The sequence below is a fragment of the Pipra filicauda genome, unplaced genomic scaffold (genome assembly GCF_003945595.2).
Source record: "Pipra filicauda isolate LSUMZ 115617 unplaced genomic scaffold, ASM394559v2 scaffold127_size2900866_pilon, whole genome shotgun sequence".
Classification (NCBI taxonomy): domain Eukaryota; kingdom Metazoa; phylum Chordata; class Aves; order Passeriformes; family Pipridae; genus Pipra; species Pipra filicauda.
Genome location: NW_024103740.1, coordinates 2,767,334 through 2,785,160, shown reverse-complemented (window position 1 = coordinate 2,785,160; position 17,827 = coordinate 2,767,334). Strand labels below are relative to the sequence as shown.

The 17,827-nt window shown below is 43.0% G+C and overlaps 2 protein-coding genes across 7 annotated transcripts in view; one reads left to right on the top strand and one right to left on the bottom strand.

The window, feature by feature from the left end:
- The first annotated feature begins 4 nt into the window (after positions 1-4).
- CDR2 (cerebellar degeneration related protein 2) lies at positions 5-15,813 on the top strand. Its single transcript, XM_027726147.2, has 5 exons — positions 5-238; positions 5,363-5,475; positions 10,009-10,157; positions 10,314-10,478; positions 11,659-15,813. The coding sequence occupies exons 1-5, from the start codon at positions 160-162 to the stop codon at positions 12,524-12,526; spliced, it is 1,374 nt and encodes a 457-aa protein (XP_027581948.1). The 5' UTR covers positions 5-159; the 3' UTR covers positions 12,527-15,813.
- The window catches only part of POLR3E (RNA polymerase III subunit E), a 28,361-nt gene continuing 25,862 nt past the window's right edge, over positions 15,329-17,827 (bottom strand). For 5 of the 6 annotated variants that reach the window (XM_039390444.1, XM_039390441.1, XM_027726144.2 and 2 more), the window contains one exon: positions 15,745-16,146. In XM_039390444.1, coding sequence (XP_039246378.1) covers positions 16,090-16,146 — 57 coding nt within the window. In that variant the 3' untranslated portion in view covers positions 15,745-16,089. Of the gene's footprint in view, positions 16,147-17,827 lie in introns of all 6 variants that reach the window. The other variant, XM_027726143.2, reaches the window with a different exon arrangement.

Genomic DNA, 17,827 nt, shown 5'->3' with positions numbered 1-17,827 from the left:
GAAGGGGGAGAGGTTCGGCAAAGTCCGGAACCGCTCGGCAATGACCGGAGGCGGCTGCTGAGGCGGGGAGAGGCTCGCCCTGCCCCGCTCGGCGCGAGGGGGATCGTCGGGTGGGCGCCGCCGCCGCCGCCGCGCCCGCCCGTGAGGGGAAGGGGCGCGATGCTGGCCGACAGCCTGGTGGAGGAGTTCGAGATCCGCGAGGATGAGCCGTGGTACGACCAGCAGGACCTGCAGCAAGGTGAGCCGGGACGGGGGACAGCGGGGAGCGTGTGAGACGGGGGGTGCGGAGAGCCGCGTGTGTGAGAGAGGGGGCCGTGGGGATCCGCCTCGGAGGTGTGTGAGGGAAGGGGCTACAGCGAACCGGGTTCGTGAGGGAAGGGGCGCGGAGAGCCGCGTGTGCGAGGGAAGGGGCTGCGGCGGGGAGGGCGTGTGAGGGAAGGAGCCGCGGGGGGCGGCGGGGAGGCACCGGCACAGCGGAGGGGCGGCGGGAAGGGCGCTCGGGGTCGCGGGGCGGCGGCGGGAAGGGCGGGTCGTGCCGGGCGCGGGGGGTCCCCGCACGGCAGCGCTTCCCGCCGCCGCGGGATCGCTGTCACCGGGAGAGGCTGCGGCCGTCTTTGTTTGAGAGAAGGAGCCGCCGCAGCCGAGCGGGATCGTGCCGGGTCCCTCTCCGCCCGCCGGCAGGGAAGCGGCTCTCCGAAAAGTTGCACCTTGAACAGGAGGCGAAGCGGCTGCTGTCCGGGGCGGGCGCTGGGAGCACCAGGGTGGGATGCGCTATTGCGCCCTGTTGAGCTCTTTGTAAGGGCTTCCCGTTCGATCAAGGTGTAGTTGTAGCAGTGCTCGATTAGTTGCAAGTCCCTTATTAAAATCTTTTTAGGTTTTCTTATTAAAATACACAAATAACTCCACTACGCCTCACAATTCTACATTTCCAGCTCCTGTATGTCATTCCATCAATAGGTCTTCAAACATTATACGCAAGGGGTAAATCCTGTTCTCATTTCACAGATGAGGAAAGAGCCGCAGGAATACAAGTATAATTGCATTAAAAATCTTCAACAGCCACGATATGGAAAGAATGTGCAATTTCCTTAAGAGCTTAGTGGCATCTATGACTGGTATTTACTTGGTTCTACTTTTTGTTCTTAATCCCGAGTTTGTTTTAAAGGTCAGCTCGAAGCTGTGAAGTGGCTTCCTGCAAACTTGCTTCAGTCTTATGCTTTTTGCTTTTAGATTGAAATACATTAATTCTTGGGATTGGTGGGTGCTGCTGTTCTGTAAACCATAAGGAAAGCTAAGCTGTATTCACACTGAGATCAGGCATCTGACAGCAGAAACTTTTTTTTGAGACAGGAACAGGTCTCTCTAATTGTCTACTATATAAATATCTAACTGTTTGAAAGCTGTATTTAGATACTCTTTGCCCGAAATAGATGTTTTCCTGGCTCTAGGATACAAACAAATCAGTTTAAGTAAGATCCTGAAACCATAGTTGGCTGTCAAAAGGGAAGAGAGTTGAAAATTTGAAGCAATGTTTTTACTATGTCAGTGTTTATGAGATAGAAGACCTACAAAGAGACTTCACAATGTATAACAACTGACTTCTTGCCTTGTTTCTTTACTTTCATCTTTTAATTAAAAAGAGTGAAATAATCACCAGTTGACTCTCTGTGAGCTTTTAAGAAACAGTGTTCCATTCTAGAGGTTAGTGTGCTCTCAACACACAGACAACCTTTTTCTGGGGATTCTCTCTTTAAGCCTAAATGGAAGTGACTAATAGCCTTGCCAAAAGGGAAAGGAGGAAAATAAACAGATGGGCAGGTTGAAATGCAAAGAAGAAACTCCTTACAGGAATGCTGTACTTTATTTCTGGAGTCTGAAAGATGAACTTCCTCGTCCTAAGCCTGAGCTGTGCCTGTGTACGTAAACAGGGGAGTAAGATTGCTTATCAAGGCTCGTGGAACTCCTCACAACCCAAACAATCAGTGCGTGTTTAAAAACTGAGCAGTAGGTTTATGAGAAAACCTGGGTTGTAAAACATTAGAAAGCACACAGAAACAAACTTGTAGTCCTTATCAGCCAGCCTTTGAAACTTGAAATTACGGTAGGGTTTTGGAAAACCTTGACAGTCTGTACGTACCAGGCTTTTGCCTTGACAAGGGAGGATGGCATTTTCTGGCATGCTGTTCATGAAAACAGAATGCTCATGGAATTCTTGTAAGGATGGGAACAGCCATCCTTCTGCAACGTCCATGTTTTGCTGCAGTATGCTGACCTTTGAAAAAGAATTCTTTTCTATGGCTGCTCTTTTTACAGCTTGCTGTTACTCATTTCTACAGAAGAGAGAGTATTCTGAATACAGAATAGGAGATGTGAAACTAAATAAAAAAATTAAGAGTTTATTTTACAGTTAAGTAAACTTCAACTAGGCTTACTTGTATATCTTGCACTACATTAATGCCTTTTGCTCTTTAAAAGAACAGGCTTAGTTTTAGATCAAAAATTCTCTGAATAATTTTGTTAGGTGGGCTGTGAAAAAGTAGAAGAGAAGGATTTTGGTGCTGCTTTTCTCTCTTTTTCACTTATAGTAATGCTGTCAGAAGAGAATGTGAAGTGCTGGTAAGTGAAGGCTGTTCAACATCACAGAAGACGTATCCTTGAAGTCTTGTTTTGTTTCAGAGCCTTCAGATGGAGCTGTTAAACTCCAGCACAACTAATCAGATTTACTAAAACGAAGATCTTAAGATCTGCACACAGGCAGTTTGCATTATTAAAAACCTCTCTGCTCCCATCTTTGTGGTGAAAAGGAAAAATGCATGTCTGTGTCAGAACTTAGCTGTTGCTTTACATAAATTTACAACAGCAAATGCAGTGTGCTTCCAGTGTTCTGCAGTAACTCTCTCAAGAGAAATGTAAATGAACCGTTTTCCTTCTGTATCTGGAGAACATGTGTATTGCACATCTCACTCATAAAATTTGCTCTTTATAAGGCTTAGAAATACTTGACAATGTAGAAAAATGGACACAAAGCAAATTCTTCATTTTAGAAGAGGTGAAATTATTTCAGTTCTTGATTTCTCTGGAGTTCAGGTTTTATTGCGTGTTCCTGAGCACTTCCACTTGTATTCTCCCCCTCAGAAACAAATTGCCCTAATTATAAAATAGCACGTTTCTCCCATTGTAACCCATTTGTGCTTCTGCCAGTCTAATAAACAGAATGAGTGTGTAAGTATGACATGAATTCTGTTATCCAAACTGTATTCCAAGGACCGTGTGGTATGTGCTACTTGATTTAGTAGGTGATGGGGCATTTAAGAATGAAACTGTAAACTCTTATATGTACTTAAACATCAAAACAAACTTTCACTTTAGGAAGGGAAATGACAGCAAGTAATTCCATTATGCATTATGTCTTTAACATAATCCTAAATCCTCTCTAAAGCTCTTATTCTACTCTATTAAAATAAAAGAATGGACTATTTAGTCTTTGCCTTGAATGATGGCAGTATTGCTGACTAGTTGTAAAGATGGAAGCTCCTAGTAAAGATCTGTGTAGTATGAGAACTGGGGAACTGGGACTCCATTTTCTATAGGATAATGGATTTGCTGGATTTGAAAACCACAGTATTCTGTAATGTGACAGAACAAACAGCTTGGTTTCTGACTGGGAGTTACTCTGTCCATCAGTAAACAATATGCAATCTGTTTACAAAATAGGAAAAATTTAAGTAGGACACCTTAAGATTTTGTTATCCAAGTACTTTAAACCCAGCTCTAGCATAGGCTGTGTTTCTTAAGGAGTGGTGCTGTGTGAGGATAACCTCCTAAGTATAACTCAGTGTGCCATGGGGCTCCTAGTTGGACATCTGAAACTCTGAAGAACTCACATGAAGTCTGATTACTTTGAAATATTTTTGTGGCATTTATTCTAAGAACCTGTCCTTAAGGTAGGAAACCAGGCACTGGAGTTGTAAGAGAGAGTGTAAAAGAGTAGCACAGCTGTTGTTTTGCCAGAGTTGGACATCTACAACTTTATAGACAAATGTTTGTACTCACTTGTCCTTGTAAGTCTGATTTTGGTCTTTGGCTTTATGTATGGAGATGGAGTAATCATTTTGGCCAGGCTGTCAAACTGAAGGTTAGCACAAAACAATCCTGGAACAGGGCTGTATCTGTTACAATGCCAGGCTGATAAGATAATTGGGAAGGAGCAGGAAAGACGTAAGATAACATGTTAAAACAAGGGCATTGCAATCAAATGAAAATGGAATGCATTTTCTTCTCTAGCTATAACTACTGATGATAAAATACGTCTCTTTGTTTATTAATTTAAGTCTTCTTGAAGTGAATCAAGAAGATTCTTGACTTTTCTTCTGTCTCTTTCCCATTAGTGATGCAAGTTCTCTGTGAAAACTAACTAGGTTGTATTATGTGCATGCAGGCCATGGTCCAGGTGAGAGGAAGGAGGTGGAAAATTGGAGAGTTTAGAAATCTGTTGGATTCTTAACATGTAACACCCTGCACAGAGTAATTACAATTTTAGCAATAACACCAAGATCTATTACTTTGTCACATTATGTTAGCTTTTAAATTACACGTTTTTAAACATAATAATGTAGAATATCTTGCTCTACTGTTGCTGTTGAACAAATATCAAGCTTCCCTCTAGAACAGAACTGACTGTTCAGATGACTTATTTCTTAATTTGCAACAACTACAGTCACTGCACCCTGGAGGTGATTGAAGATGACTGGAGTGAAATTGAGATTAAGTGCCTGAGAACAAATGACATTTAAAATGATGTTTTGGAGCACATGAAACAATTCTTGTCACCTGGGTTTATGAGTTTGAAAGGCAGAATAGCTGCGTGTCTTCATCAATTTTGTGCCTTTTGATGTTATTCTTTCACCATAAAAAGCATCTGAAACTTTCATTTAGCAGTTTGATCCCGTGTGACCTGAGCTGCTCGGTGGGTAATGGGGAGGAACAGCAAAGCAGGTAGGAGTGCAGTCAGCTTTGGCCTGGGTGTAAATATGGTGAAGTAGCAAACAGCCACCTTGGGCAGAGCTGCTGGAGCAGCACTGGGCAGGCTGTGGGAGGTGAGGATGGCTGGATGTGTCTGCAGGACCTAAGGAGGAACTAAGGAAGCTTCATGAAATAAAAGTGTCTTCTGGGCTTCAGGACTGACTTAGATTTGCCTTATAGATGATATATGAATGTTCTACCTAAGTATAAGCTCACTTTCTTTTTGGGGGAGGAGTTATAATGGCAATAAAAAAAGTACAAGTATCTGATTAACATGCTTTAAAATTAGATTATATTATTGTTTCTCTCACTTACCTGCAAACGTGATGCCTTTGTTTAGATCTTCACCTTGCTGCTGAGCTTGGGAAGACACTACTGGACCGTAACACTGAACTAGAGGAATCCTTACAGCAAATGTATGCAACAAATCAAGAGCAACTGCAGGAGATAGAGGTAAAATATTTGAGGGGTCCAAATGTTAAGGCATCTAGAGCTGCAACATAATAGCTAAAATCTGAATTTTTTGACATTTGATGGAAAATACTGAACAATCTTTCACCATTTCTGCTGCTTTGAGAATTTGAGGACGTGTATAGGTCCATCATACTTAGAACTGTTTCTCTGATTACCAGAAGCTTTGTGCCATTAAATGCCATGTTGGATTTGGCTTGTATAATGAAAAATGACTGGTATTTTTCTTTTTTTGTACACAAAAGTTAGTTCAGTTATTTTTATTGCTAAACTTTGCTGATCGTGCCAGGTAAAATGACATTAAATTATATGATGATAAATACATTAATAATTTAAATTATTATATGAAAATCTTAATGGTTACTGCACTGAAATTTAAATGCTGATAACGCAGAAGAGAGATTAAAGTAAAATCTGGGCTATGTACTTCCACTAAACTGAGCTGTGGAAAAGGAAGCTAAAGTCCATTTCAATGTAAAAAAACCCCTGTACAATGACAAAAAAAGCCAACAAACAAATAATAAACCCCAGAAAATAACCCCACTTACATAGTATCTAAGTATAGGACACAGTGGATGTATTGTTCTGTGTTTTCCAAGGAAAATAAAGCCCAAAATGTATCCATCCTTTCAAAGCCGCTCATCTTTATGTAACAGGGTGGAAAAACCTGGCCATCTTTGGCAATTTCTTTTTTTAATTTTATATTGCCTGTGTTCTTGCAGACCTGGCATTTGTCAGCCTAATGAGATTTCTTCAGCTATTAGAGGGCAATGCATGGTCTCTAATAATTAAATTATTAAATATTCAGTACTTTGCTGACTGACAACATATTGAAAATGTAGTCAGCATTTCATTTTGGTTCTGGTATGAATCACAGGGAACAGGCTGTGACTGGTATACACCAGATTTTTACAAAATCTGAGTTCCTTTGTGCAAGCAGCACTTCTGCAGTTACATATCATATGTGAGTTTTGTACAGCTCTAATTTCAGATTGAAAACCCTTACTATTGATAACAGGTAACTTAAAGAATTCTAAGCTTAATACTTACAGCTATATAGGTGTCTTTAGAGTAGTCATCTTAACACAAATGCAGCATTTTTATTAAGTGATGAACAATTTAGAAGATATTTTTGTTTTGTGTTTCATACTTTGGCTCTTACCTCTGTTATGTGCTAAATGTCATATTTGTTATCCTATTCATTCTGCTACAATGGTTGGAATGGCTGATATTTATATTAGTGCCACAGCATTAAAAAAATGTATTTACTTATGCAGAGACTGAAAATAACTCATTGCCTTGAATAGTTTTTATAAAAAGATCAATTCTTAAGATCTGGAGAGGACAAACACTTCCAAGGTGCTGTACAAATACTGTACACAAGGTTCAACACCTGCATGTCCAACCATAGTTAAGAAAGCCTTTAACACAGTTACAACACACCTTTTGAAATAACACACCATAACTTTGTGATAACTGACCTGGCTCAGGCAGTGGAGCTACTTAATAAACAGCTGCATTTTAGCACTGTCTTGAAATATAGAAAATATATAATTGCTAAGCTACATTGATTTACAGAAATAGTCTAGTGCTATTAAGAATGTAATATCCTGTTGGTTTAAGCCAGTTTATTTGCTTAAGCTGTTCTGGTGGGTCAGTGTTTATTGACTACATAAGAGAGCCTCAGCACCAGGAAGTGTCACCAGTGTCCTTCCAGCAGTGATCTATAATTGGTGTGTTTCGGGGTCAAGTACTTCTGCGGTCACACAACCTCAGACAGGACAGATTAATTTTTTCCCTCAATATCTTACTTTGCCAAGACTTGGTCAATACTACTTTTTGAAGGCTTTATCTGATACCTCTTCATTCTCTTTCCTCCTCTCCCCGCAGCGAGGGTAGGAGATGTGTATTGGGTTGTCCTAGCAGCTCCCTCCAAGAGGAAGGGAGAGGGAGAGAGTGGGAGAACAGTTTTTGGGGTGTTTCTGACATATAAATAGTGCCTGCACCTTTATTTGCCCAGTTTAGTGTGTCGAGTCAAAGAACCTGTAGCCTGTGTTCCTGTCTGCTGCAGTAACATGCTGTCTGCAGTGCCACCACCACCTCTCCTAATCTTCTGTCTTTCCTTGGTGCTGTTTAAAAGTGTAACAGCAACACAAACCTTTTCTTTCTCCAAAGAAGTTTCTCTTGCCTCTGGATTTCTGGTAGAAAAGGGAAAATGAACCCCCTGTTCAAATACCCAGAGAGACCCTCCAGTTGAGGAACTGAATATATTGGCTTACTGGCACAAGGAATTGTTACAGGCATTCACTGAAAGAAATGGGAATAAAGTTGGCATGTGCAAGGTGTAGTACTTTGCTGGTAAAAGCAGTTCAGTCTGTTATTTTCATGCCTGTATTTCTGTCTTGTGGGAATGCAGGAGACTCCTTAGTGCACAGGATACACATGAAAATGGCATATCCTGTCTCTAGTGCCTGAGTTTTCCCAACTTTCAAGTACTTGTCTCTGTAACCTAAATGTGATCTTTCAGCTGCTCCTGTAGCTACTCTGAATTTTTTTTACTAGGTTTTTCAGTGCAGCATATCCTTGTAAATCTTTGGGGTTTTTTTGCCATTAATTCAGGTCTTATGGGTAGCAAAGTCTAGAACTGGCTAAGAAATAATTCTGAAGTATGGCACTACCTTGTCTGCACTGAGAAAGAAGGGTCAAAGGCTGTGGTGTGCTTAAGATTACATCTCATATATTAAATGCTAACATATTAAGCATTTTACAGCTTTGGATCATTATGTCTGACCTCTGTGCTGACACGTGTGCCACTGATTAATCATTGTAGATGTAATAAATGCTGGATTGAAAGGGCAACTTCATTCCTGTTGGAATCTGTTCTTAGCACTCAGACTTTGGAAACACTGACACTGTCCTTTTATCATGTGGTAGAAAGCAAGAAGTCTCAACTACTGCTTTATTTTAGGTGCTCAGTTGCAGGGGAGGTGGATTAAATGTGAACTTCTAAAGTATTTATTACTACACCATCTTTTGGTGGTCTCATTTATACCAGGCCAACTTGACACCAGCCCTGAAGATACTGGAGATGAAAGGTGGAGAAAGTGGTGCTTCACCTCTTCCATTCTTCTAAAACTTGTGGAAAGGCCCATTGTGATCAGTGGTAGCATCTATTGGGGCACCAAAGCCTTGGCTTCTGTGCTCAGCCACTCTCCTATTGCTGAAGAAAGTCTGAGGATCTCCAGCTCCTTCCTTCAGCCATAACCAATAGGGAAAGTTAATCTGAAATGGGTCACATTGAGATTCTGCTGCTAATCTATGTTCTATTTTGGTGTAAATCCTCTGTCATGTGTGCACAGGCTACAAAAGGATCTAGCTAACAGCTATCATGTTGATCTTCTGGAAGTCTGTATGCAGCAATTACTAGTCCTAGATTAACTTATTATCTGTTCTTAAATTGCCTAAAATGTAAACCCACCAATCTTCTAATGAGGTAAAAGGTTAAGTAGAATATTAGAAGTTTTGAATATGTAAGAGGTCTGTGTAAAGAGAGGTAATTCTGCCTAGGAGTTTGCTGGATGTTTCTTCCTGAGGTCTGCTTTTCAGTAAGTGGCATGTAGTAGTACAGAATACATTGCAAGAAATAAATTCTACATAAGAGCAGAATATTTCAGATTTAGAGGGTTAGTTTTTTTGCTCAAGCCTGTTTCATGCAAATGCTCATGTCCCGGGTGGGACAATATGGGGCACTTGGATTAAGAGCATTAGGTGATTGTTAACTGCTCTTAGACTGAGAATTCTAAGCTTTCTGACATTATTCAGGAAACTTAACAGTCTGTTGCTAACTGTAAACCCCAAGAGGATTAAATTGAGAATACTTCATGTGAAGCTTTATTTTTTTCAGAAAGGCCAGGAGGCCTTTGTTTGGGATTACAGTAACAGTTCACTTTGAGTAATTAAAGATTGAATTCAATAATTTGATTATACTGCCTGACACACATTAACTCACATACTTAAGTGTGACCACAACCTAAATTCTCTTGTGCTGAACCTAATGCTGCTTCAGACTGGAAGAACTTAGGTTAGCTAAAAATAATTTTAATTATGGATGGTGCTACCCAGTATTTCAGTTTTAATGTTAAGAGAGTTCTTGGGTCAACACTGTTAGAAAATTTCTGTTGAAGCCCATTGCAACATTTAGGACAGAGTGCCTAGTGGCTATTTTGAAGTCTATGGTGACTGCAATACAGACCAATCCCACCCAGAAGGTGTGAGCACAGGTAAGGACAGTTGGCACAACAAACCCAGCTCCTCTGGGTAAAAGCTGCTTCATCAGCCCAGGTTTAACCTCCCTGACAAAGGCAAGGTGGGTCACTGACAGTGGCTTTCCAACTTCCCAAAGCAACCAGGGGAATTTAAATTTATGACACTTGTTTCTCTGTGAATGAAAATGCAGAGCAGCAGTGGCAGCTCGTGTTCCCAGGGTGAGCCAGTAACAGCAGTGCTGTCTTGCAGTACCTCACGAAGCAAGTGGAGCTCCTGCGCCAGATGAACGACCAGCACGCAAAGGTCTATGAGCAGCTGGATGTGACAGCAAGAGAACTGGAAGACACCAATCAAAAGCTGGTTGCAGAGAGCAGAGCTTCACAACAGAAGATATTAAGGTAACAAACTTCACCCCTCTCCCCAGCTGGTAAAATCGGTGGGAGCAGTCCGGGGGTATTTGTGTAGCTCGTGGGTGGCTGTCTCTGCCTAGTGGTGTTCCACAATACTGGTAAATTGAAAGGACGGTTTTATTTAAAAGTCTTTCCACCTTTTAGCTTGACAGAGACTATTGAAAATCTACAAACACACATAGATGACCTGCAGCGACAAGTAGAAGAACTGAAGAAGCCTGAACGAGGCCGGATGAGCCACGAGAGATCTGACCAGCCCAGATCAATGCACAGCTTCTCCTGCTTGAAGGAGCTGTATGACCTGCGCCAGTAAGACTTCCTACCTTACATAGCAAAGAACAATGATGTTATTTTAAGCAAGGCTTTAAAAACTAAGACACAAGCACAGGTATCAGACAGGCTGGCAGAAAAATTAGCTGATGTTCACAAGTAGCAAAGTATCTGCCCTGTGTGGTGTTGCCACTGCGTCTGACGTACTTCTAGACCACAGTAGTATTTGTGCTCCACTTTCTGTCTTGATGGGTTCTCTCCCAGAGTCTCCAGCCACATCAAATGGTAGCTTAGAAAGCTTACAGCAATTTGCACCCCACTGTTTTCAGTCAGATAAAAGCACACACACAGATAATCTGAAAAACAAACTTGCTAAATACAAAATATTTTGTGTAACTTAACCTTTCTTTGGATGTCCATGGATATTTTCTTTTCAAAGAAGGCAGGATCCCTGCAATAGCTTTCCTGAACCTAAGCTGGTTAAAATGATACTGAAGCTGGTAAAATGGAGCCTGGAGCTCTGGGCTGCCTTTAAATTTGACCCAGCTGAGCTGCATTACTGTGCCCTTTGGGACAATCACCTGGGGTGAAAGCTCAGAGTAGCTTCAAGCCTAGAAAGCAATTTTGTAAGTGAAGCACCTCCACAGACCCAACAGGCTGTTGTGTCTGGGATTCAGCACTACATGGAGGTAGAATATTCTATATATTCTACTCTAGAATAAATCTGTACATCCAAAAATGACAATTCAAAGGATAAGTGGATCCTTCAAACTGCCAAAGGCTTGTGAGAATGTCATCCTACAGAACTGCCTTGTCAGTTCTGAAGCTGCTTTCTGCCATCAGCAGTGACAAAAGTTACAAGAGTAGAGCACTGTGGAAAAAACCGCTGTTGAAGTACTGCATGCTACACTGAGGCAATATTTATTTAAACTTAAATTGTAGGTCTGGTTATTCAATCAGCTTGTCTGTTTTACTTGAAACTGTTAATGAGCTGCCATTCTGCCTAAGCTGGGAGCTTGATTTGATGGCATGTTCGTGTTACAAACTCTGTTCTGACTCCTAAACAGACTGCCAGGTTAGTGAAGTGGCCCCTGTGAGTGCTCTGAGGGCTGTCAGCACACAGTTTAAATATGTCATTAGTTACTCAGGACAGGAAACCTTTAGGAGGTGTGGTCAGCTGGACTTCTTACCTTTGATAACACTTACTTTGTTTCTGCAGGTATTTTGTGTACGATCATGTGTTTGCAGAAAAGATTACTTCGATGGATAGTCAGTTAAGCCCTCTAGAAGAAGAAAATGAGAAGTTAAAAAAGGCAGTTACAGTTCTGCAAGCCCAGCTGAACCTGGAGAAAGAGAAGAGGGTGACCATGGAGGAGGAATACAGTCTTATGGTGAAAGAAAACTGTGACCTGGAACGGAGGCTCGTGGATACAGACTTGTACCGGGCGCGGGCAGAGGAGCTGGAAGCAGAAGTAGCCGAAATGCGGCAGATACTTCAGTCTGAAAACACGTTCCATAATGCAGAGAAATTGGTGCCAGAATCCTTTTTCATTTCATTCAGGGAATCTCTGGACAGGGAGCTCGGTCAGAGCCTGGCGGATGATGGACTTGTGACGGTGTCGGAGCTGGAGAAGAAGGCGCTGAAGCGGAGCAGCAGCGAGACCCTGCTGAGCAGCGCGGTGGGGGCAGACATCCTGAGGGGCCACGAGGAAACGTGTATTAGGAGAGCTGAAGCTGTGAAGCAGCGAGGAATCTCTGTGCTTAATGAAGTTGATGCTCAGTATAATGCTCTGAAAGTGAAGTATGAGGAACTTTTGAAGAAGTGTCAAATGGATGAAGATTGTTTGAAACACAAGGCTGTCCAAACGCTGAAGCAGTATTCCAAAGACCTAAATGTGGGGAACACCCAGTATGATCTCTCAGCTAGCAATCAAGAATTCACAGTTGTGGAGCTAAGTGACTCTCCCACAAATGCTCTTCCTGAATATAAAGCACTCTTCAAGGAAATTTTTAGCTGTATCAGAAAAACAAAGGAAGAAATAGATGAACACCGAGCCAAGTACAAGACCCTCTCCTCTCAACCATAACCTTATCTGTTAGTCAAGAACTTTACACGAATGTCAGAAGATCCCTTAAACTGATCTTGAGCACTCAAAATGAATGTTTTGGATTGGCTGATAGACCTGTAGTTAACAAGCCAGTTAGTTAACAGCTAGTTTCCCTGTTCCTATGTAGCAATAGATTTAATGTTTAGCACTGTCACACAAACTAGAGGTTGTAAAGCAAACAAACATCATAGCTTAATTCTACACTACTACTTCATATTACACTTCATCTGTGGCTGGAGCAGTAACTGACATTCATTTCATTAGTCCACTTCAAAACTAACAGAGCTCAGAACTGTCTCTCTCATAGGAGCCAGACTGAAGCTTTCCTTTGGTTCAGAATGATGATCTAGCCCTGTAACTACGCTGATGTAGAAAATAACAAAACCAAAGCCCCAACCAGTCTCATGAGCAGCCTCTCCTCAGTTCTCAAGGAGGAGGGGAGCAGCCTTCTGCTTGCTTTTGCAGGGCAGCAGAGCTGTGCTTGCTTCAAGCCAATACCACATTTTCACATGCACTAAGCTCTCCCACAGATTAGTATAAATGTCTTCCTACTGAGAAAGGATTTGATGTAAAGTTTGTGTGGCTTTTTAGGTATGGTTTCCTTTGTAGGGCACTTTGTCTTAAGGCAAGATACTGTGAATTGACTATGTATGTGATTTGGGACCTACTGTTCTCTGGTGGTTGCAAAGTACATTTTTATGTGTATTGGGTAAGATAGAGAGTTGTAATTTAGCTATTTAGCTTTAGTGGTAGCATTGACTTAGTGGAGTAGCTTTTGATGTTACGTACCACAAACTCCAAGTGCTCGAGGAGACAGGCCAGGTAAAACCTTACATTGTCTGTTGTTTCCAGTGGCAGCCCCTGTGCACCCATTCCATGCTGCCTGGGGGGGTGGGAGGACAGACACGACATTGCCAGCACGTATCCTACTGCAAATGGGAACACACTCTTGTTCTGCCTCTCCTTTTCCACTCCCACAGTAATTCATATGTACTTAAAGTCTGAAAAACAAAGAACATGGAGAAGTATGTTTAGAACTGTGTGAAGGAAACAAAGTGATTAAGGGAGGAGGAGGCACGATGAAAGGTGACATCCTGCTCCCTGTAAAGGTCCGACAGCTTAATGTGGCCAGCAGTTCTTGGGAATCAGCTACCTGCCTTTCCAAGTTGCTGGGATGTACCAAACATTGACACAGAATGTTGAGTTTCTCACCTTTAGTTCCACTGCTGCTGCTGCAGCTCTGCTGCCTTACTCTGTTCTCTGTCCAGCCTGTGTGTAGCTGCCCTTCAGCTGCAGTATTAAGACTTCATGTTGTGGGATTTTCTCTAAAACATGTATTACAGTCTGAAAATTATTTAAAAGTGGGAATCTGAATCTTTTGAATATTTTTCTAAGCAAATAAATAATCCAGTCAAGCTGCATGTGTAACTAGTAATTACATCCATCTGTGCCAATCAGCAAACAGCAAACTCGATGCAGATGGCGCTGGCATTATCTAGTCTTGCCATCTTTCCTACATAGATCAGATAGGGTTCCCATGAAATTTGTATTTTAGAAAACTTATGCTACATGGAAAAGGATAGGCCTGTCTAGGATAGAAATCCAGATGGAATTAAGTAGTTTCTCCTCATTGTTGTGGCTTTGTCAGTGCTGTTAAACAAGGAGGGGGTGGGGGAAAGCAGAAGAGCTTTGTTCAGCCATGAACAAACAGCTGCAGTTCATCAGGTTCCTGTGCTGTCCCTGTTTCCCCCACCTGGACCCTTCTCACCTGGAGGCCTGGCCCAGCTGAGACTGGAAAGCAGTAACCTGAGAAAGGCACGACATGGTCAGTCCCAGATGATTTCCTAGTAATATTCCTCACCACTTTAGAGGGAGGGGGATCTCCTGGAGATCCTGCTGGATCAGAAGATATGCAAAAGCAGTTCAGCATTTCTGGTTAAGTAGGTGAGCTTCAGTGGTTCATTGCTTCTGGCTAATTTAGAACACTTTGATATATACAACTTTTATGCTTTAAAAATACCAAAAATATCTCCTCAGAACCACTTGATTCTTCTGTACTGAACCTCCCCCTTGGCTGCCTGTGCCCCTGCTGAGCTCTGGCTGTGCAGGTTGTGCAATAACCCACTCCAGGCTGGCTCTTCTTTACAGCTTCTCCTAGAAAGCAGCTTTCCAGCCGTAGCCACAGGTAATGCTGGGTCAGTGCCAGCCAGGGCTGCCTGAACATAAAACACCTCCCAATTACACTGATGTAGTCAATACTACACTGGCATATTAAGGTAGAATTTTAGCAGTTTAAAAATAGCCATTTTCCACCCAAATGTGAAATACCATAAGTACGGTAACAGCATTCTTAGCCAATCTTATCTGGATTAACCACATTAATCTGCTTAGTTTAGTCAACAACTCAACTCAGCCTTTTCTGAGCATAAGTAGATGAAATCAATAGAATCCCCTTGAGCTTCTCATATGATGGAAGCTACAGCAGAGAACAGGACCAGTACAGTGTGTTCTGCAGTGCCCACAGCAGATTCTCCTGATCCTGCTGGAGTTGGGCTCCAGTGCTAAACCTGGCCCAGGGCTGGGTCGCTGTCCCTGGAGCAGCAGGCCCAGCTGCACAGCCCCAGAGGGCAGGAGACCAGCAGGGATTCACAGCCTTTGCTCTCCACCTCTGACCTCTGCTGCAGCATCCCTGACCTGGCCTTCCTCTGCAAGACTTCAGGCTGTGAAAGGAGCCGGGTGCCGCTTCCATTTCTCCCTGGACAAATACAAGGCAGGGTAGAATTGACCTTTGAGATAAAATTTTATTTAAAAATTACACAAAATAGAGGTTTTACATGGTTGCCGTGTGGTAACTACAGCTGGATGCCTTCCAGAGGGTGCCCTGGGTTACTTACCTCGCTGTACTCATTCAGTAATGCAAAACATCCCTCAAAACCAACCCCACACCAGGAGAAGAAATCCAGTAGTTGTTCCCTGTGTTTCAGATGTAGGTACTTTTCCAAATAACTCATTTCACAGACAACAGGTGAGAACAATTGCAATGTAGTACAGAGTTCACAGACAGTGATTTTGTTCCCCCCTCCCAGGCCTGACATTCCCATGAACATGACTACCTGCTCTCTATCCAGAGGGCTGCAAGGGCTATGACAATGCTCAGACTTAAGTATGAGCATCCAGGGATTTAACAAAAACTGGGATGTTTGTAAACAAATTTAATTTATTGGCATTACTTACAAAATAAAGTTTTAGACCATGATTTTCCATCATGTCTGTGTCACTATATTGTTTTATTTTTTTATAATGAAACAGAAGGAGAATTGAAATACATCAGAAATCCCAGATTACTCAAGCTGCAGACAGGGTCCCACGGTGCCTTCCCGGCTGCTCCCACGCAAACTGCGAGTGTTGGGATGTCAGTGACTGTCTGCAATGCCCACGTGCCCCGCGGGAGGTCAGACCCTGCCCCTCCCGAGGCCCGGCATTGCTCCGGCTGTGCCACCGCTGCAGGTTCCTCTTGTGTCCGAGATCACCTGACCCTGCTGTCAGGACTGCACCGTCCCCTTTAGATACCACATTCCACCGTAGCTCACACAGCAGTCCTGGGGAGACAGGGAAAGGCTTTGTCAGGGTGCTGAGGCGTTGGAAGAGGTTGCTCAGGGAGGTGGTGGAGTCACCACCCCTGGAGGTGTTTAGGAGGTGTCTGGATCTGGTGCTGGGTGATGTGGTTTAGGGGTTACAGTGGCAGTGCTGGGTTGATGGTTGGACTGGATGATCTTAAAGGTCTCTGCTGACCTTTATGATTTTATGATTCTAAACTCCAAAAGGTCTTGAAAACCACTGTCTGGCCCTGGGACAATGACTGTGATCAGTAACAAGCCCCTCTCCATGCACAGAACAGCACCTGGAGTGCAGGGTTATCTCCACCCCTTAAATGAAGGTGATACTCGAGTGGGGAAAGGTTGAGAGGCCACAAAGAGGACAAACGGTGCCACAGCAGTGAGGAACTGTGGTGGCTTCTGGGGGCAGAAACAGGCTCGAGCAGCAGCAGCTGAGGGAAGGATGTGTGAGGGATGAGCACCAGGGAAGTGAGGATAGGCACAGGCTGAAGCTCGGGGGGGAGAGGCTGAAGGGAGCAGCAGGACAGGGCTGGAGTGTGGGAGCAGTCACTGGATCTGAAGCCTTTTAAAAAAACCCGTTCTATGATAATGAACTGTCCCACCCCAGAGCCATGTTCTGCCCACGGTGGGGGAGCACCACAGCAAGGGATGCAGGAAATGGGCTGTCTCGTGGCTCATTTCCTTGTTTCTATTGCATGAGCACCAAGGCTCTGGAGTTCTGAGCTAATGGCTTCTCTTTCTTCTGCTCCCACCCTCCCACTCAGGTAATTCAACACAGGCACGAGTGCTGCCACAGAACTGACACCGTGCAGCTTCAACAGATCTTTTTTTCCTGAAGTTTTGGGACTCGTGAATGGCACAAACAAACCAACCCTGTGTGGAGGCTTAGAAGGAGGGTTTGCAGACTTGCTCTGCAGATACAAAAACACAAGCCCTGTCAGTCTGTTCCTCTGTGTATAAAAAAAGGAGCACAGGCAGACGGGGAAATCGGAGTCAACAAATCCAATTTCATTCAAAGAGGAATCCAATCTCTTGTGGCTTAAAGAAGCCAGAGAATCTTCCTATTTCATTAAATCATACTTCCGAATTTTATTTCAGAAACAAAGATCATTTCACATACTCCTGTGACAAATGTACTCAAGGCAATAAAGCCTGACAATGCCAGGCTGGTCACACAAGGACCTCTTTGTTTTTTACATAAAAACTGTGCGTAATTTTTTTTTTAGGGGAAGGTATTTTTTCTAGAAATTGGTGATCTGTTAAATAGCATCAGCATCATGAAAAACTAATGCCAGTACATTGTCTAGATGTTCCAGGAGAGCTGATACTTGAGCTCATGTAGTTGCTGACAACTCTCCCAGCACAGGGAGCCACAGGAAATACTGTCTAGCAGGCAGAAATGTCTGAACTTATTTCACTGCTAAGACAACCAGGTTCTTTCAAGCAAGACCAGTTTGCTTATTATCAAAGCAACAGATCTGTAATTCTTCAAAGATGCTATTATTCATCTGCAGATCACAATGTAATAAAGCACTTAAGCACTTGTCTTATTGAAGTGGGTGACAGTGAGCAAAGGCCCAGCCACAATGATTAAAGTATTACATTAGTTGGCAACTTTCTGCTTGGCCATCCTGCACTGCTTTTAAAGTCATGGCCTGTGTGG

Excerpts from the sequence above, each read along its gene's own strand:
- CDR2 (XM_027726147.2), top strand. The coding sequence starts at position 160 with ATGCTGGCCGACAGCCTGGTGGAGGAGTTCGAGATCCGCGAGGATGAG. Across the intron at positions 5,476-10,008 it reads AGCAACTGCAGGAGATAGAG|TACCTCACGAAGCAAGTGGA; the intron begins GTAAAATATTTG and ends GCTGTCTTGCAG. Across the intron at positions 10,479-11,658 it reads GAGCTGTATGACCTGCGCCA|GTATTTTGTGTACGATCATG; the intron begins GTAAGACTTCCT and ends TTGTTTCTGCAG.